Below are 21447 nucleotides of genomic sequence, written 5' to 3' on the forward strand. Positions count from 1 at the left end.
TTGAACTCCGGTTTTCCTGACTTCAGATCTATGTCTGATCCACTATACCATATACCTGTCTCTAGGATTTCTAGGCAAAGTAAATTGTGAAGGTGGAAGAGAACTGGGTTAGCAAAGATAAATACTCAAAGGAAAGCAGAGTTTTGCATCTTGGGAAGGAAATAGATTGTTCATATTAGACATAGAAAGAGCTCAGGCTGGCAGTGGATACTGTGGGCCACAAACAGCTTTTAGTTTTCAGCTTTCCCAGGAAAAGGAGGCAAAAGGATAATAGAGGTAAGTCCAAATCACTCAGCTCATTTTCTCTCCATTTTCTTTGCCAAAGAGAATGGTCTTCAGGCAAAAAAAGAACAAAGCAAAAAATGCTTAGTAGGGAGTTGAAACTCAAAGTGAGTCTTCAGAATGATAATAAGAGAACCCTTGGTTGCGTTTGATGAGTTCAAGTCACCAGGGCTACACAGGGTAACAGGGGGTTGGTGATTAGCAAAGTGCTGAGTCAAAAATCTTGGGGAGCAAGACTGGAAGAGAGTAAATGTCTCAATTCACAAAAAAGGGAAGAGCAGAACCTGGAAACTATTAAGTTGGTGAGCTCAACTTTGATTCTTGGAACCAGGAACCAGGCTGGCAGAAAGACAGCTTTGATGCTGAGGGAGAAAAAGGAAGAGGAGGAAGAGGAGGAAATAGTAGCAGAAGAAGCAGAAGTAGAAGCAGTACAGCAGCAACAGCAGCAACAAAAGAAGGAGGAGAAAGAGGAGGAAATTTTCAGTTTGTATATAAAAGATTTGGGGATTTTAGTAGATTGAATGCTCAATGGGTTAACAATAAGACATGGAAGTATCAGGCCAGGTATCCAAGACTAGAGAGAGAATTGGTCTACTGTCTTCTGCCCTGGCCAGACCATACGTGGGATACTGGTGGCACATTTTAGGAAATGCATATAGAGAGGCTGGGGAATATTCAGCACCAGAATGGCAAAGGGCTTTGAGATTATGCTGGAAAGGGATCATTTGAAGGAACTAGAGATGTTTTGTTTGGGGAGAAGAGAAGTGGGTTCTTCCTAAATGAAAGCCTTCTGGTCTAAGAGCCTATCTTAGAAGTTGAAGAAGGTGATCCCTGGTTCTACATAAGTAAGATTAAATCGTCTCTGACATCTTTTCAATTTTATGAACCGAGGTTATGCAATGATAATATAATCCTAGGAAGTTATCCAATGAACACTTATTACCTAAAAATCAGTTTCACAGACAAAACACTCCAAATGAACAAATATAAAGAGCAAGTCCATCAGATGGCTCCAAATTTCCCTATTAGAAGCACATCTTTGGGGTAACATGTTGAAAAGCCCAATATTAAGAGTCAACGAATTCTTTAGATCATAATCTACTAGCCACATTTTAGTGAAAATTAGTCAAGCCCATTGTCCAGAATCATGATGAATAGTTGTCCAACCTCTGCAACCTAGCAGAGCAGGTGAGTACCTCAATGAGGAGAGAGGGGAAAAAATGATTTAAGGGCTGGATACTCTTACAGAGGGTGGCTTACATGGAAAACCTCAATGGATTTGATGAGCAAGGACATACTAAAGGAGGAGAAAGAGAACAGGGAAAAAAGGTCTGGAGGGACCTGCAAGACAGACCTCCTGGACTTTATAATGTAGCCCAGAATTGGCCCCGAGTAACTTTGTGATAGTCAGAAAATTACAGATTTCTGGGCTTGTAATCAGGATGATTTGAGTTTAAATCCAGTCTCAGATACTTACTAGCTGTGTGACTCAGGACAAGTCATCTAATCTCTGTCTTTTTCAGTTGCCCAAATTTTCAAGAGCTATATAAGTGCTATAATTATTATTATGAGGATGCCTGACATATAATAAATATTTAATAATATATATAAAATATATATTTAATGCATATTTAAAATAAAAATTTAATCAATGCTCTATCATTCATTTATTCATTTAATATCACTTCATAAATGTCAAATTGATGCTACAGACAAAGGATATTAAGCATCTTTTATTTGCCCATCATAGCACAATACCTCTCACAAAATCAGATCAAAAGGATGCTCACTTAAACTAAATTCAGTTATGCGTCAAGAGTTTCTAACTCTTTTTTTCGTTGAATATGGGCTTGGATTTACAAATCTTTGAGGAGAGAGACAAAGCTTTGAATTCATTGGTGAAGTGCTAAAAGCAACCACCTAACTGAATTTGTGAGCCTCATAAGCCTTCAGTGAAATAGAAGTGCAAAGGAAAGCAAGTCAGCCCAATGAGAGCAGAAGTGATGGAAGAAATGATCAAGAAGAAATTGGACCTTATAGAATGGTTGTAGAAGATGGGTTTAGAGATGAATTTGTGTGTGGTGAGGAAAGATCCTGTTGGAAGAAACATCAGCAAAGGAGGGGAGGTAGAACAAGAGACCAAGTCTGAGGATACCAGATTTACTGGAGGTAGAAGGTGAGAGGTTCACTGGGACCAGATTATAGAGGGCTTTAAGCATCAGACTAATAGATGAAGTACTTACCTCACCTCTGGTACAAGGAATAGCATCCGAATACCTAGATGTACAAAGTGAGCCTTCTTCAATGAGGTCATCTTGAAGCCCAAAAGTGGCTGTGCAGTTAGTGGCAAAATATTTATAAGGCCTCCAAGTATGTCCACCATCCTGTGAACGCTCCAAGATCATGGCAGCTGGCCGGGGAGATTTGAAGACCACGATGACATGAGTCAGGTAGAACTCTGTCTCAAAGTCCAAGCGAATCTCTTCTCGTGAGATACCTGGAGCTGACTGCCACCAGGTGCCAGGAGCAATAAAGACGTCGTCTGTCATGGAGGATGGTGGATGGGAATTGTTGGGTTGCTGAGCGTTACACTTGGTGCATTGAAGATGACCACAATTCAAGGTGTTGGAAGGGAGAGCAGGCTGATCCACATAGGAACAGGAGAGCTCTGTACCACTCTCTCCGCAGGTAGTGAATGTGATAGGGGTCCTGCCTGTAGCAAGGTTCCCCACGGGTGGGTTGCAGGCATGGTGGTCACAGCGAAAGGTATGGAATTTCCCTGGATGTGCAACACAAACATCACCCCCCCAAAAAAAAGGTCAGATTTAGTAGTCTCAAGTTACTTCTTCCCTGCTCATATCCTTCACACCCATAAATATTTTTCCATCTTCTTATTCCCTTTTATTTTCTTTACATATTATATTTATATATATTACTTTTAAAGTATTATAGAATACAAGAACTTAAAAGAACACAAAATATTATAAGCTAGAATGATAGAGATGTAATTTTTAGAAATTAGAATTAGAAATTATCTAATCAACCTTTATAAATAATAGAGGAGAAAACCAAGACCAAAGGACACTTGACTAGGGTCATCCAGAGAGTAATCAGCAAAATCACCAAGCTGTATCCAGAACCAAGATCTTCTCCCTCGAACCCAAATGTTCTTCTCCTTCCTGATTCAGGACCTACCCCATGCCCCATCTCCTGAGAGCTCCAAACTGTCTTTGTTACTTTTGAACTTGCAAATGTTCTCGGCCTGTCTTAGGTTGTCAAAGAAGGTCTTTCTGCCAACAATAATTTCATCAAAGAGAATGACAATAATGAGACAACATACCAAAATTTATGGGATGCAGCCACATCAGTGCTTAGGGAAAATTTTATATCTCTAAATGCTTACATGAAAAAAAAAAAAAAAAAGAACGAATCCATGAATTGAGCATGCAATTAAAAAAATCTAGAAAAAGAACAAATTTAAAATCCCCAATTAAACACCTGGAACAAGTCACTAAGCTGACTGAACATCCCTTCTTCAGGTGTAGAGCTGTTCTTAAGAGAAGATATTGAAGGTACAAACCCTTTGGGAGAAGCAGCCCATGGACCAATGTTCACACAAAATGGAAGAAGGCAGAAGGCAAAATCTTTAATTTTATTTAGTTCAATAGTTTTCTTTCAATTTTGTTAATCTCTCCTTTGATTTTAAGAATTTCTAATTTAATATTTAATTTGGGTTTTAAATTTTATTCTTTTTCTAGATTTTTAAAATCGCATGCCCAGTTCATTGATCTGTTCTTTTTCTTTTTTATGTAAGCATTTAGAGATATAAAATTTCCCTAAGTACTGCTTTGTCTGACTCCCATAAATTTTGGTATACTGTCTCATTATTGTCATTCTTTTTGATGACATTATTGATTATTTCTCTTATTTGTTGTTTAATTTGGATAGGGGCAGGGAAGGGGGAGCCTAAAGGTGGGATGGAAGGGAAGAAAGATTAATAAGGTCAGGTTCAAATTGCTAATTTCCCAATTTCACTAAATCTCCAATGTCAAGTCCAAATTCCTCTGATTGGCATTTGATATCCTTCATAATCTTATCCATCATTATTATTCCAATCCTTTCCCTTCTTCCCTTGTATTCCTTCTTCTGTGCCTTTACTCAGTTTTTCCTATGTCTGGAACATCATTGTCCCTTCTTTTTGTCTCCTCAAATCCCATCTATCCTTCAAAGTCCAGTTTAAGTTCAATTCCACAAAATCCCAGAGTTGAAAAGAATTTAGGTGGGAAATCAAGTCTAAACAAGAATTTGTTGAAATCCTGCCCAACTAATACATTTACTAATAAGAGCTGACATCCATGCCACTTCACATTTTACAGAATACTTCCCTTGCAACAGCCTTCTAAGGCAGAGAGGGTGATTTTACACTCCTACCATTTTATAAAGAGATTAAATGGATTCTGCAGGATTCCACAGATAATAGGTGTCAGAGCTGGGACTTGAAGCCAGATCTTTTGACTCCAAATCATTCATTCATTTATTCATTCAATCAGTATTTATTAAATATCACCAACAAGTGGCCCTCCAGTCTTTGCTTGAAGACCTCCAGTAAAGGGGAGCCTGCTATCTCCCAGGCAGCCCATTCTACGCTGGGGCAGCTCTAAGGACCAGGAACTAAAATCCACCTTTCTTCAAATTCTATCCAACTGTTCCCAGTCCTACCTTATGGGGACATATGGAAAAAGTCTCATCTTCTTTCCACAGGATGGCTCTTCAGCTACTCAAATGCAACTAACACATCTATATTCCTAAATCTTATCTTCTTTATTAAAATGATTTTCAAAGGTTTTCTTGATATGTTTTGTTTTATATTACAAATATTTACAGATTATGCCCACATTGTGATAGGTTTCCTGTCACTAAATAAAATTAATAATATAATAATTTTAGCTAAAATTGAATACAGAAAGGCAGAAATATTACATGTATGCTTTTCAGATCATGATGCTATCGAAAGTACATGTAATAAAGAGCCATGGAAAGATAAATCAAAAATTAATTGGAAACCAAAAATGAGCGGCTCAAACAACAAATCACAGAAATAATAATTTCATCAAAAAGAATGACAAAAATAAGACAATAGACCAACATTTATGGGATACAACTAGAGCAATACGTAGGGAAAATTTTATATCTCTAAATGCTTCCATGAAAAACTAAAGAGTGGATCAATGAACTGGGTATGCAATTTTTAAAATCTAGAAAAAGAATGAATTAAAAACCCTCAATTAAACACTAAATTAGAAATTCTTAAAATCAAAGGAGAGATTAATAAAATTTAAAGAAAACTATTGAATTAATAAATAAAATTAAAGAAAAAACTAATAATAAAGATAAACCTTTGGTTAATATGATTTTTAAAAAGAAAGAAGAAACCAAAATTACCAGTATCAAAAATGAAAAGGGTGAATTCACCACCAATGAAGAGAAAATTTAAACAATGATTAGAACTATTTTGCCCAACTACATGCCAATAAATCTGAAAATTTGAGTGAATGGATGAATATTTAGAAAAATATAAATCGTCCAGATTAGCAGAAGAGAAAATAAAATATTGAAATTGAACAAGTCATCATTAAACTTCCTAAGAAAAAAATCTCTTGGTCCAGATGGATTTACAAATAAATTCTACCAAACATTTAAAGAACAATTAATTTCATTACTATATAAATTATGCAGAGATAGATTTCCCTAATGAATATTGATAAAAAAATTTAAATAAAACATTAGCCAAAAAATTATAGCAATTTAACACTAGCATAATACAATATGATCAGGTGGGATTATACCAGGAATGCAAGACTGGTTCAATATTAGAAGAATGGTTAGCATAATTGAAATATCAATAATAAAACCAACAAAAATCATATGATTATCTCAATATATGCAGAAAAAGCCTTTGACAAAATACCAAATACCCATTCCTATTAAAACACTAGGAAAAAGATGGAAGTGGATCTCTTCGATAAAGAGAGCCTTAATTGATCAAAGATGGACAGAAGCAGCTACACCCAGAGAAAGAACACTGGGAAATGAATATAAACTGCTTGCATTTTTGTTTTTCTTCCCGGTTATTTATACCTTCTGAATTCAATTCTCCCTGTGCAACAAGAAAACTGTTCGGTTCTGCACACATATATTGTATCTAGGATATACTGCAACCCATTCAACATGTAAAGGACTGCTTGCCATCTGGGGGAAGGGGTGGAGGGAGGGAGGGGAAAAATCAGAACAGAAGTGAATGCAAGGGATAATGCTGTAAAAAATTACCCTGGTATGCGTTCTATCAATAAAAAGTTATTAAAAAAAACACTAGAAAAAATCAGAATAAATGCACTTTCCCTTAAAATGATGAATAGCATCTATTTAAAACCACCAGTAAGCACTGGTTGTAATGGGGATAAGCTAGAAGCATTTCCAACCAAATCAGGGGTGAAATGAAGATGCCATTATTACCACTATTATTCAATATTATATTAGAAATGTTAGCATTAAGAAAAAAATGAAATTAATTACAATAGGCAATGAGAATGCAAAATGATCCTTCTTTGCAGATGAGATGATAGTGTATTTAGAAAATACTAGAAAATCAACTAAAAAGCTATTTGAAATTATTAATAACTTTAACAAAGTTGCAAGAAGAATTTTTTTTTACTAACAAAGTCCAGCAGCAAGAGATAAAAAGAGAAATTCCATTTAAAATAATAGGAGTCCAACTGCCAAGAAAAACCCCAAAACTATAGGAACACAATTACAAGACATTTCACACAAATAAAGTCAGATCCACATAATTTGAAAATATCAATTTCTCATGGGTAGACAGCCAATAAAAAGGATAATCTACCTAAATTAATTTGATTATTCAGTGTCACACCAATCAAACTACCCAAAATTATTTTATAGAGCTTAAAAAGATAAAAAAAAATCTGTAAGAACAAAAGCTCAAGGATATCAAGGGAATCAATTTTAAAAATGTGAAAGAAAATGGTCTAGCAGTACCAGATCTCAAACTATATTATAAAGTGGTCATTGTCAAAACAATCTGTCACTGGCTAAGAAACACAGTAGTGGATTAGATTGAGGGTGGAATAGATTAAGTACAAATTACATTATAGTAAATAACCACAGTCATTTCATGTCTGATAAACCCAAAGATCCAAGTTTGGGGAACAAAAACTCATTATTTTACAAAAACTACTGGGAAAAATTGAAAACTATATAGTAGAAGTTAGGTCAGCATCTCACGCTGAATACCAAGATAAGGTCACAATGGTACATGAGTTGCACATAAAGGATAATATCATAAGCAAATTAGGAGACCAAAGAATAGTTTACTTGTCACATCTATGGATAAGGGAAGAATTTAGGACTACATAAGAGACAGATAACACTATGAAATATAAAATGGATAATTTTGATTACCTTAAATTAAAAAGCTTTTGCACAAACAAAACCAATGCAACCAAGACTAAAAGGAAAGCAGAAAGATGAGAAATGATTTTTATAGCAAGCATTTCTAATAAAGGTCTCATTTCTCAAATATATAGAGGACTGAGTTAAATTTATGAAATAGAAATTAAAACAACTTTGAGATGCCATTTACACCTATCAGATTGGCTAATGTGACAGAAAAAAGAGGGGGCAATGATAAATATTGGAGAGAATATGAGAAAATCGAGACACTAAAGCACTGTTGGTGAAATTGTATACTGATCTAGCCATTCTGGAGAGCAATTTAGAATTACGCCCAAAGGGCTATAAAATATTTGACCCAGAAATACCACTACTATGTCTGTATCCCAAACAGATCATAAAAAAGGGGAAAAGGACTTACTTATACACAAATATTTCTAGGAGCTCATTTTGTGCTGGCAAAGAATTGGAAATAAAGGGAATGCACATTACTTGGGAAATGGCTAAATGAGTTGTAATATATGAAAGGAATGGAATACCATTGTAGCTGCTCATCAGGCAAATTTCAGAAAAATCTGGAAAGACTTACGAGTTGATGATGAGTAAAGTGAGCAGAAAGTACATTGTACACAGTAACAGCAACATTGTGCTATGATCAACTTTGATTTAGCTCTTCTCAGCAATATAATAACACAAGACAATTCCAAAAGACTCATTATGGGAAATATGATGCACATCTAGAGAAAGAACTAAGGACTGTGAATATGAACTACAGCATAATATTTTCACTTTTTTGTATATGATTTTTTCCCTTTTGTTCTTTTTCCTTCATAACATAACTAATATGGAAATGTGTATATGTATAATCTATATCAGATTGCTTAGTGAATGCATTATTCTGCATTTGTAGCAACCTCTCAATCTCAGTTTTTAATAATGAACAGAAGTCTGTTTTTCTCTTTCTTTCCCTCACTAAATTAAAAAAAAAAGAAAAAAATTAAATATGCATAGTCAAGCAAAACAAATCTCCCCTCCCCCAAGGCTACATAAACACACACAAATATAGGAATATATTGTCATATGCATGTATGTATATATATGTATAGGTGTGTGCAAATTATTGCATTGTATATGTAATACATAATATAACATATATGCATATATATCATGAATCATGCTGCACCCTAAATCTATCACATCTTGGACAGGAGGCAGATAACATGTTTATCATTACTGCTCTTCCAGAATCACAGATGAGTTGTGGTAATAAGAGCTTACATCTTTCAAAAGTCATTTGTGAAGGAATAGTTGAATAAGTTGTAGTTTATGAATGTGATGGAATACTTCAGTGATTTAAGAAATGAGGAAGGGGATCATTTCAGAGAAACCTGAAAACTTTTGTATCAACTGATAAGTGAAGTGAACAGAACCAGAAAAGCAATTTATAATATAATATCAAAATTGTAAAAAACAGCTTTGAAGAATTTTAGAAACTGATAAAGAATTAAATCAGCAGAACAAGGAGAACAATTTCTACAGTAACAACAACACTATATGTCTCATCTTTTCCAAGATTTATCCCCAGTTCTGTCTCTAGACTCTCACGTTACATGAATCTGAGTCCCTTTCCCACACTGACTACTCTCTTCGGGATGCCACCCAGTTTACCAATGTCCAACCTAAAATGTGGTATTCAGGACTGAACACAATGCTGCAGGTATGATCTAAGATCAGGTCACAGTTCAGTGATAGTGTATGAAGGCAGCATAAGCTTTCTTGCCTGATTTTTCATATTCTTGTCTCTTATCATTCTTGTAGTCTACTAAAACCCCCAGATCTTTTTCGATGAATCACTATTTATCCACATTTACTCCATCTTAAGTATGTGAATCTATGGGGGGGTTTTTGTTGTTGTTTTTTAACCTCAAATATAAGACTTGATGAATCCTCTGATAGCCAGCCCTAGAATGGCCTTTCCCCTTTCTCTTCCCCATAGTTCTTGTCTATATCTCAGGTTAGGACACTAACTTGTCATAGTAGAACAAGCCCAGACTTTGGTGTCTGATAATGCTGCCTCTGATGCTTGCTATTTAGGAGACCTTAAATAAATCACTTGATCTTTATAGTCTTCAGTTTCCTCACCTGTCAAATGAGTTGGATTTTGTGGTCTTCAGAGGTCCCTTCCAGCTCTATATTTATGAACCTATGAAGGATGCTTCTTGTAACATTTCTCTTCAATTGTCCCAATCTCACCTCTCAAGTTCACAAGGACCTCTGAGTTGTATGTAGGAAGTTTTGACTTCCTTTCTACATTCCCAAAGAATCCACAAGAGGGTGAAGCACAGAGTAGGTGATCTGCAAACGTCTGTTGAGTTAAATTGGAAGACCGTGTCTGGTGGGAAGAACATTGGGTCACCAAACCTAGAACAAACTCTTTCCACATGACTACCTCTTTAAACTTTCTTCAGGTTAAATGCCACATGACCCTCACACAAAGTCTGTCCTCATCCTCCATCTCCTCCCATTACCCCTGCCCTCCCCAGTGCAAACTACTTAACCTATCCATAACAATAAGGGTGATCCTTGCATTCTCTACTTTACTCGCAAGGGTGTGATAGAACCAGCTCATTCCTTGTTAAATTTTCACTGTCAGCATTTGTGCCTCAGAAATGAGGAAATGTAGGGGCAACTAGATGGCAGAGTGGACAGAGCACCAGCCCTGAAGTAAGGAGGACCTGAGTTCAAATCTGACCACATTTACTAGCTGTCACTTAACCCCAAATCACTTAATCCCAATTGCCTCAGGGGGAAAAATGAGGAAATGTAAATCTGGACCTGATTTATTATTTTGTTGTCTAGGCTTAGAAAAATACTTCAGAAAATTCAGTCTGCTTCCAGGGTTGCTGTGAGGAAAATATTTCGTAAATTGTAAAGTATTGTGGGAATGTTAGCTTTCTTAAATGTTACTTGTACAGGAGACTCCAGACTCCATGGTAAGTATAAGTATTGATCAAACTCTCTTCAAGCAAAAGTGCTAGAGACCACGGCTAAGTTACTTGTACTTATTTGATTAATGGTATGACTTTGGGTGTGTCATTAACCTTGGTTTGAGAAGTCAACCTGATACCCTCCCCAAGCCCTATAGTTATTGACATCCATATTCCCTTTTTCTCAGTACTTCATTGACAGAAAGGTATAGGGATATTTCCAACCACCCATTTACACAAAGCACCCCACTTTTTTTAGGGAATTAGGGTTAAGTGAGTTGTCTAAAGTCACATAACTAGTAATTATCTAAAGCCAGATTTCAGCTCAGGTCCTCCTGACTTCAGGGGGACTAAATATCCCACTTTCAAAACCTGAATCATATTCTTAAAATAAAAAGAAATAGAAGGAAAGCCTAGGGAAAGTGAAGACTATGAAAAAAATACTTTTGCTTTGCATCATTTCACAAGATTTCATCATTCACAAACACTAATGAGTACTTTGAGATCCACATGAAAAAGTTGCCCGTAAGGTACTTGGTTAGTAGTTCCGCCATGGTTAATAACTATTCCTTGGCATCCCACAACATGCAGTTGCAAGGAGACCAGCTACATTTCAGTGACAGAAATTGCCAATTATTTCTTCTTTTTCTTTCTTACCAGCTAGCATAAAGTTCATTCACTCCAAAACAAAACAAAACAAAAAAGCAAGAGGAGTTCCTAACAGAAATTGATGCAGAAAAAGTGAGAATAAGGAAGCTCGTAACTGGAAAATATTGGGGTTAAGACAGGAGTAAAGGCAGAATAAGGATGCCCTTACCTAATAGAAGGTTCTAGCTAAAAAAAAAAAAAAAAACTTTAGAACAAAGAAATCAACTGTATAAGAAAGTCAGTGGCCTAATCAGAAGTTCGTAATCTTGCTTGCTCATGAACCCCTTTGACAGCCCAAAGAAACCCATGGACTCTTCTCAGAAAACCGTTTTTAAGTGCAAAAAATAAAATACAAATTACAAAAATACCAAATTATCAAAACACACACACACACACACACACACACACACACACATATTTATATTTAAAAACAACAAGCTCATAGACCTCAGGTTGAGCATCTTTGGGCCAGCTGATCCCTGTTCTTTCCAAGTGTAAAATTCAGGAAGGAAGCCCCACACAAAGAATAAACATTGCACTTGGGACAAAGGACCTGAGTTCATTTTCCAGTTTTACCTCTCACTACTTATGTAGTATTTGGGAAAATCTTTTCCCATCTTTCTTATCTGTAAAATGATAGGGTTGCACTAATGTGACCTCCAAGGTCTTATCCAGTTCTAAATTTATGATCCCACGATCTGTAGTTCTCATCCATAAATATAAACTCTGTCACAATCTGTCCTCTGTCAAGGCTTAAAGTTTGACCTTCCCAGGAGTATTTGATTTTCCCTATTCTTCTAGGGGAATTTAGAACATTGGAAGACCTTCAAAATCTAAAGTTATGAATGGCTCATAGTAGAATGTCAGTCACTGTTGGGGAGAGCATCTTTGGGCTACCTGAATGTGAGTTGGTACTGTTATTAGATCACACATTTAGAGCTCAGGGGACCTTAAAGATCATTGACTCTCACCTCTCTCATTTTATAATTGAAAAAACAGGTCCAGAGACATCAAAGGAATTATCTAGGATTATACAGCTAATAAGTGGTTGAGGCAGAATTGGAACTCAAGACCAGGAATAAACTTGAAGGCTCAAGATAATTCGGGAAGTAGGCAGACAGGCAAGTACAGCACCCTGAAATCTTTTTAGGACCTACAGGTAAAGAAAGCACTGAGCTCAAAGAGCACAAACACTGAGCCTCAGAATGTTTATAGAAAGCCCCCAAATTCTGGCAAATGTGGAAAGAATCACTGAATGGCTGCGTCTGCTGGCTAGGGAAGCCCGTGGGGCCCATTGATTTCTTCATTCGAAGGCACATTATATAATCATTATGATTTGTGTTTTAAGCTTTCTTGCCATTGCCACTGACTCCAAATGGGTATAAATTTAGCCTTCTTACTATAGCTCGAGAAATCTTGGATCTAAAGTCATAAAGCCTGTGATTTCTGGGTCTGGATACTGTATGATTCTGGGTAAATTGCTTCAAAAAAGAAAATAATAATCTTTCATTATCTATCTCACAGAATTGTTCTGAATAATACAAATTGTGTTATTAACATGGGAACTCTCATTCTTATTAATCAGTCTATATTTCTGTAGGTTTAAAGTATATCCAGTTTTGGTTTGGTTACTATAAGAGAAACTAATGGGTCTTCTGCCCACAAGGAACTTACAGTCTAACTAGAGAAAGCAGTGGAATATAAAGAAGTAGTAAAACTGCTATCATGACAATACTATGTGAACTGGGTTAAGGCTGAGCCCCCTTTCCAAGACTCAACTACCATTCTATTTGCTGTCAAATGAGGGAATTGGGATTTAGGACCTCAAAGATTCCTTCCCACTCCAACAGTTTATGTTCTTAAAAGACCCTTTCTGTTTCAATATCTTTGGTCTAAGACCCCATTCCCATTCTAATATTTTGTTTTCTCCTTCAAAAGTTCCTTCCAATTTTGAGATTTGCTGACCTTTGAGATCACTTTCAGAACTAACCCTCCAGGTTTGCAAAGAATCTTAAATCAACTTCCTTCAGTCTTTTCCAGGGAGCCTCATTATCCATCCCTGGGGGCATCTCAGGAGCTTCCCTCTGAACCTCTTCCAAATTCTCTTGGAGCTTGTGTGGTTTTAGAATCAAAACTGGGAATTGCTCTTTGAGGCAAGGCTATTCCAACTTTTTGAAGTAATTTAACTTGTACATTTAAAAAAATAATAAAATTGTTGAGTTCTAATCAAACAGTTTTAGTGATATATCCAAGGCAAATAGTAAGAAGGCTAAATTTATACCCATTTGGAGTCAGTGGTAATGGCAAGGAAGCTTAAAACACAAATCATAATGATAATATAAAAATAAACTAAAAAAAAACCTATTAGGGTAATAAGGTATAGATGTGCTATAAAACTGGTTTTCCTTTTCCTAAGTCATAGCATTTTTGAAACACCTACTATGTGCTAAGCATTGAGAATACAACAAAAGTAATAGTTGCTATGATTAAGAAGTTTATACTCTATGGACAGAATACAACCTTTCACAGATAAAGAAATTCAAAATATAGTTATATATTTAGATGTATGTAAATATAAATTCATGCATATGCATATCCACATATACATATATTGCACAGATATAACTAGCTATAGATGAGAGAGAGGAAAGAAAGGGAGAAAGGGAAAGAGGGGCAGGAGAGGGAAATAAGAGGAGGGAGGGAAGGGGAGAGGAAGAGAAGAGGCAAGGGAAAAAAGGGGAGAGAGAGAGACAAGGACAGAGAGATAGAGAGACAGAGACAGACAAAGAGACTGACAGAAAGACCGACAGAGAAAGACAGAGACAGAGAAACAGGGAGAGAGACAGAGAGACAGAAATAAAGAGGAAGGAGGGAGGGAGAGAAAAAAGGAGAGAAAGAGGAGGGGGAACAGAGGAAGGGAAGAGGGAGAGGGAAAGGAGAGAGAGAAAGAGGGAAAGGAAAAGAGGATCAGTAAGAAGAAAAAAGGGAGAGACAGGGAAAGGAAGAGGGAGAGACAGGGAAGGGGAGGGGGAGAGAGAGAAAGAAAAAAAGAGGAGAAAGGGAGGGAAGGAGGAAAGGAGAGAGAGAGAGAGAAAGAGAGAGAGAGAGAGAGAGAGAGAGAGAGAGAGAGAGAGAGAAACTAGATCTATAATTTCCTTGATAAAAGTAACACTCAGGTGAGAAATTTCCCTTTGCTACTATAAGCAGCATTTTCTCCACCTGCTGAGAGATTAACTAACAGAGAGACAGACAGATATAGACATACATATATACATATTACATATATCCATACATATATACAAAGGGATTTTGGCAAGTTCAAGAAGCAGGAAAGGCCTTTTGAAGAAGGTTACCTTTGAGATAAACCTTTAAAAGAACTAGGGATTCAGGAGCTGGATGTGGGAAGGAAGAGCATTCCAGGTACTTGAAACAGCCTGTGCAGATCCATGGAAGTGAAAGAAGGAATAGCGTGTCTCAGAAACACTAACACTAAATGGCCAGTTGAACTGGAACAGAGGACATCAGAGAAAGTGCTATGTGATCAACTTAAGAGGAAGCTGGAACCAGTCAATGAAAAGCAGCTCCTTACCATAGACATGTACTTATCTCTAAAACATTTGTTGCAAACTTCCCTTTCCGGGTAAGATATAGCAGAAACTAAGTTGCAGTTAGAATCCCAAGGCTACTCTCTCAGTCCAAGCTCTTCTTATTCCCTGGTGACTCTGGACCTGTCGCTTCCTGCCATGGGATGCAGCTTTTTCATGTGTCAAATGAAGGAATTCGGATTAGCACTTTAGAAAATTACCTGGATCTGCAGTCAGTGAACTTGACTCTGATTCTTATTCTACTGTATTTGGAATCAAAGTGAGGAGGTTCAAACCCTGTCTCCTACTTACTATCTGGGCAAGTCAGAATCCTTATCTATGAAACTTGGGCACTGGATTGAATGACATTGAAAATCTTTTCCAGATCTAAATCTGTGATTTAATAGAACAAGAACTTGACATCCTTGTACCTGCTTTTAAATATTTTGATAAGTGCATTTTAACATTATTGATTTTCTTTGAAATCTGATATATTTTATTTTATATATTTAAAAACATTATTCCAAAAAGGGGACCATCCGCTTCAGCAGCAGAGATCCAGGACACAAATAAACTTAAGGAGCCTTCTTAAAAGAATCACATGAACCTCACTTGTTATCAATTTCACTATCAATTCAATAAACATTTATTAAGTGCCTACTGTGTGCCAGGCACTAGAGACAAAAAGACAAAAATAAAGATCCCTAATTTTAAACTCCTCTTTAGGGAAATAGTCACAAATATTTATTAAGTATCTATTATGTTCCAGGAACTATACTAAGTGGTGAGGATCCAAAGAAAGACAAGATAATGATTTACCCTTAAGGATTCTCAATCTAAAGGAGACAACACACAAACAATTATGTACAAACAGGCAATAGATTGGATAACTAGGAGATAATCAACAGAGGGAAGGTGCTAGCATTAAGGGAGATTGGGAAAGGTTTCCCTAAGAAGATGGGATTTTACTTAACCAAGGAAAGCCAGGAAGTGGAGATGAGGAGTAGAAGCATGAAGAACAGCTAAAGAAAATGCCCAGAGTCTGGAGATGAAGGGTCTTCTGGGAGAATCAACTAAGAGGCTAATGACATTGGATGGCAGAATACATGGGAGGGTGTAAAGTGTAAGAAAACTGGAAAGTTGAAGTGAGGTAAGGAGTGGAATGGAGCAGGATATAAAGGGCTTTGAACATCAAACAAGGTTTTATATTTGATCCTGGAGGTTATAGAGAGCCATGGGAGTTTATTGAGTATGTCTGTCTGTGGAGCGATATAACACATGTACCTAAACTGAATATGAAATACATACAAAGTAATTTCAGGAAGGTATTGGAAAATAAAGAAGTTAAAGGTCGATAGCCGAAAGAAAGGTTTCATATTAAATATAATACTCATAGAAGCACTTTTTATAGCAAAGAACCATAAAGTGTCCATCATCATGGAATGCCTAAACCAATGGTTTCATCAATGAGATGGAATATTATCTTTCTTTCTATAAACTAGTACTGGAAGAACTAGGAAATCAGAGAACCATGGTAGGATATATGAGCTCATTCAAAGTGAAATAGTTAGAACCATGTAAATAAGCATATACAATGGTCACAACCATATAAATCAAAAGTTCAAATAATAAAATAAGCAAATAATAATAAAACAAATAATAAAGTTTGTGTCATTATAATGACCAATCCTGAAGGGAGAAAATCTTTTCCCTGCTTTCAACAGAGAGGTAGAAGACTATACTCAGCTGATTTCATTGGTGTTTTCTAAACTTTTTGCTACAAGGGCAGCTAGGTGGTGCAGTGGATAGAACACCAGCCTTGAAATCAGAAGGACCTGAGTTCAAATCTGCCCTCATATACTTAACACTTCCTAGTGACTGGGCAAGCCACTTAACCCCAATTATCTCAGCAAAAAAACAAATAAAATTTGTGCTACAAAGGGAAATGCATATAGTGTAAAAATAAAGGTATTAAAATATAATATTATGATATATAATAGACCATAATGTTGTGTTTATGTGATATATTAATGATATAATATATTATATTATATCATATAATGTATCATATACTCTATATGATATTACATAATCTATTATAATATAATAAAATATAAAATGTAATGTTAAACAATAAAATATCAAAATTCATTAAAATGAAACTATTTTTTAAAAAAATAATATTAGACCAGATGATCTCTGAAATTCTTTCTAGCTTTAAATTTTAAGCTCCTATAACTAAAAGATATCTACCATGTCTTCTAGCTCTACCATGATTTTATCTAAAACCAATCACCTCCTTGGAACTCTACCAGTCTTCCAGAGAAATCCAGGTTTTCATTGTAAAACTCAGGGTAAAAGTCCCTTCTCTTTACACAGTACATCTTCATAATCAATGCCAGACCCCTAGTTATGCTATAATGATGTCAAGCAAGACTCTTGTTCTCATTAGAAAACAAACAATGGACTCAGAGTCATCTTCTCACTAAAATTTCCATAGCTTTTTTTTTTTTAATACTGTACTCAGGCATAATAGAAAGTATCCATTCAGTGAAGATTGCCATCATTATTCAGACAGGCTCTTGGCCCGGGAGGGTAGAACTAAAGGCAATGGGTGGGAGAGGAAGATGGGGCAGATTTCTGGGAAGTTAAGAGGAAAAATTTCTCAATAATGACGCTATTCTCAAATGGACTAGGTAATCTTAGGAGGCAGTGGATTCCTTATTATTGAAGGTTTTCAAATAGATGCTTTTTATCAAAATTGTAGAGGGGATTCTTGGTCACATGTAACCCATTGGTCTATCCATACCAATGATAGGACCAAGAATCTGGTGACCTAAGTCTTATCCCTAACTACTGTCTGCACTTTATTTACTTTTGGACAAGATTAGCTCTTCTTCAGAGTTGCTAAAAGTTTCTGCCTCCCAAGCTTGCTCTTCCTTCCCCAATTAGACCTTCATTGATTAAAAAAAAAAAATGATAGATGCTAACTAACAATAATTGCTAAGTTTATGATGCACTTTGCAAAGCATTTTCAAATATGATCTCATTTGAACTTACAACATCAACATCCCTAGAGAGATGCCATTATGATCCTCCATTTTACAAATAAGAAAACTGAGCCAGGCAGAGGTTAAGTGACTTGCCCAGAAGTTCACAGATAGTAAGTGTCTGAGGCAGGATTTGAATTCAGCTCTTCAGTATACAGACACACACACACACACACACACACACACACACACACACACACACACACAGAATTTCAATCCTATCCTAGAACCAGAATAGCTATCAGGCCAGACCAAATTTCAAAGCACACCATGGCAAAAGGGATGCTGGATTTACCAATATCTGGCACTAGCATCATAACCATTCCAATCCTAACAAAACCAGTCTTTTTGAAGATAGAGAATATTCCCTTGTTGTGACAAAGAGCTGCCATGACTTAGTCAAATGCCAACAAATTTTCTTCCTTTGCCTCTGGCATTCATTACTTTGTCATGCCATTTTCTCAAAGTCACTGTAATTTAAATAATTTTTGCAATGTACATGTCTCTATAGTGTGCGATTTAAGGGGGAGGGGAGGAAGTGGTGGTGAAGCTGAGAAGTTCAAGGAGAACTAATCTTGGCAAAAAGTAAACAAAAATGAAGACAGGAGTTAGGGAGAGGACCTAGGTCATTAGATTCCTGGCCAACTATTAGGGTGTCCTGCCTTGATTCCTGAATTAAGAGTTTTGCTTCAAATAATCAACGTAAACTATGCCTGAACATTTCCTGCATTTTAGTAATTATATAAATTATCTTGTATGTGTGTTATAATTACTATCAGTAATTTATATATATATATATATATATACATATATATATAATACCTATAGTTTTGTAATTTTCAACACACTTTTACATTCATTAATTCCATTCTCACAATAATCCTATGAAAGAAGCTGGGAAATTATTTCTATCTCACAGATAAAGAAATTCAAACTGAGAGAGGTAATTGTGTGGCTACATGAAACTTTCTGTCTCTCTGTCTCCCTCTGCTCTTTGTCTCACTGTCTCTTTCTTTCTCTAACACCCAGAAAAATAAAAATAGCTATTGTTTATCCTCACAAGCTTTGCCAGTACATAATGTGTTACTTTGTTATTCTAAACAAATGCACTTCCCTCTGTGGATTATTTCCAATTTATCCTGTATCTAGCTTGTATGTGCATAGTAATTTGCACATTGTGTCCCCTAATGGATCATGAACTCCTCCAAATCAGAAACTTTTACTATTCTTCATATTTTTAGTGCTTGGAACACAAGCAGGTATACAATAAATATACAATAAATGCCCATTGATTGACTAAAATATTAACAAAGTATTGGAGGCTGAAAGGATAATCAAGCTCATTTGGAATATTTTGTGGTTTTTATCTTGAAAGAAATATTACCATTTCCTAAACCCAGTTGACCCATGTATCCTAAAGCTGTAACAATACTGAGTTTCTAGGTTCTAGTCTCGATTCTGTAAGCTCTGATAAATAACTTACCCGCCATTTCCCCTTCAGAAAAATGAAGAGGACAGACTAGAGATTTTTAAACTGGAGTTCACGAATTTATTTTTTAAAAATATTTTTATATTTGAAATCCGAGGTACCTCCATGGAATTGGTTTCTTTTGTAACCACAGGCATTTTATTTTATGAATTTGAAAACCTGATTTTGAGAAGGGGTTCACAGGCTCCTTCAGACTGGCAGAGGGGTCCAGGACACACACAAAAGAGTTAATAACCCCGAGCTAGGTGATTTCTGAGACGTATTCCATCTGTGACAGTCTACATCTACCTTTAGGTTTCTGAGACCCCTGCTAGAGCTGACAACTCTAGGTTCTAGGGTTCCTTTCCGCTCTGACGTTCTGGGTTCTAAGGTCCTTTCGCTTTGCACTAGTTAGACTTCAGAGGTCCATGACAATTCTGACATGTCAAGATTGCCTGGCCTGACATTTCTGTCCGTAGATATCACTGTGATCGCCCCCCACGCCCCGATTATTTCCCCTTCCCCGAAGACCAAGCAACCGGCTCCATTTACAGAGCCTGGTTGGCCGGGTCTCGGGGTCTAACTCTCTCTTGAGTCTTGGAGGTGGGAAATAGCAATAGAAGGAAATCCATCATTTGTAGAGATCGGAGAGAAGAGGATTTAAGGGGTTAAATCCTGCTCTGTCCCAGGAAGCGGCAGGGGAAGGTGGGCTGCTTAAGGGGAATCCCCGCTCCTTCCTCCTCCCCGCATCCCCTAACTTAGCAACATGAGTCCCCATCCTTACCTGCCTCACCAGAGCCGGAGACCGCACATTCCAGGAGTAGGATCAGGGCGAGCCCGAGGGCCGCCATGGTTGCTAGAAGGGCTGCCTTCCTTCACGTCCGAGCCCCGGACCCGCTCCTCAGGCCAGCGGGACGGCCGGCTGGGCCATCCTCTCCACTCTTTCTGGGCTGGGAGGATTGGGGCTCCCTCACCCGCGCACTGGGCGGGGGTGTACAGGGGAAGGCATCGCACTCTGGAAAGTTGGGGAGGGACGAGAAAGGGGAGGATGTGCGGAGCGCCCTAAGCGCGCCGGGGACTCACCTGCCTCCCGAAACTTTCTACCCAAACTACTGCTAACGAGGATCGGCTTTTCAGTGGCAGGTGAGGACCCTTGTGCCAGTCTAGCCCCGGGAGAACGCTGCGCACCGAAGAGAAGCCCCGGTCGCCTCTCTCCCAGTGCCAGGCTTCGTGCGGGGCAATCGCCCTGTGACTTCCTCTAATGCCCAACTAGCAAAGAAGAAAAAAGATGGGGGAGGAGGGCAAGGGAGAGGGACCCGGGGCAGGGAGAGTGAACAAAAAGGGCCTTGAAGAGTCCGTACGTCTTGTCCCGACTCCAGGCCTGCCAAAATTTAGATTTGGGGAAGGGGATGGGGGGAAGTAACGAGGGGCAGAACAGAGCAATCCTAAGAGACAACTTGGAGGAGGAAGGATAGGGAGAAATTACATTATTTCCCTGCGTCACTAACCCCCTTTCTGTCCCAGGTCCCGTCGGTGACCCAGCGCTCCTGTGTCCCCTGCAGCTGCCCGTTACCCCCAAAGCTCCCCCTCCCCCTCGCCCTTGCAGAGAGGGCTCTTTCACTCGGCTCAGTCTGGCTCCTAAGACTGGCTTCACACTAAAGTCTGCCAGTCTGTCAGCTTTGATCGGGGAGGTTGGGCGGGGGCACACTCCTGGCCCTTTAAATTAAATGCCCAGCACGTGGGGGTCGCCACTCCCTTCCCTAGGATCTCCATTCTAATAGCGTGGACGTTGTCTCAGGAGCGCCCTCTGCCAATGCTTCTCCGTAGTCGCGTATCTCTTCCCTAACCCATCGTGCCTCCCTCCTTGACTGGCAGAAGCCATCCAATCAATCATCAAGCGAGTAGGAGTCACAGAACCGTAGAATATTAGAGTTGAGGAGGGTCTTCAGACGCCAAAA

The 21447-nt window shown here is 37.7% G+C and overlaps 1 protein-coding gene across 1 annotated transcript in view; it reads right to left on the reverse strand.

Annotated features, from left to right (window-relative positions):
• The window catches only part of LOC127552447 (netrin-4-like), a 68250-nt gene extending 47030 nt beyond the window's left edge, over positions 1–21220 (reverse strand). The window contains 2 exon segments of the mRNA XM_051982964.1: positions 2526–3061; positions 20274–21220. Coding sequence (XP_051838924.1) covers positions 2526–3061; positions 20274–20340 — 603 coding nt within the window. The 5' untranslated portion in view covers positions 20341–21220.
• Positions 21221–21447: the final 227 nt, after the last annotated feature.

The sequence above is a fragment of the Antechinus flavipes genome, chromosome 1 (assembly GCF_016432865.1).
Source record: "Antechinus flavipes isolate AdamAnt ecotype Samford, QLD, Australia chromosome 1, AdamAnt_v2, whole genome shotgun sequence".
Lineage (NCBI taxonomy): Eukaryota > Metazoa > Chordata > Mammalia > Dasyuromorphia > Dasyuridae > Antechinus > Antechinus flavipes.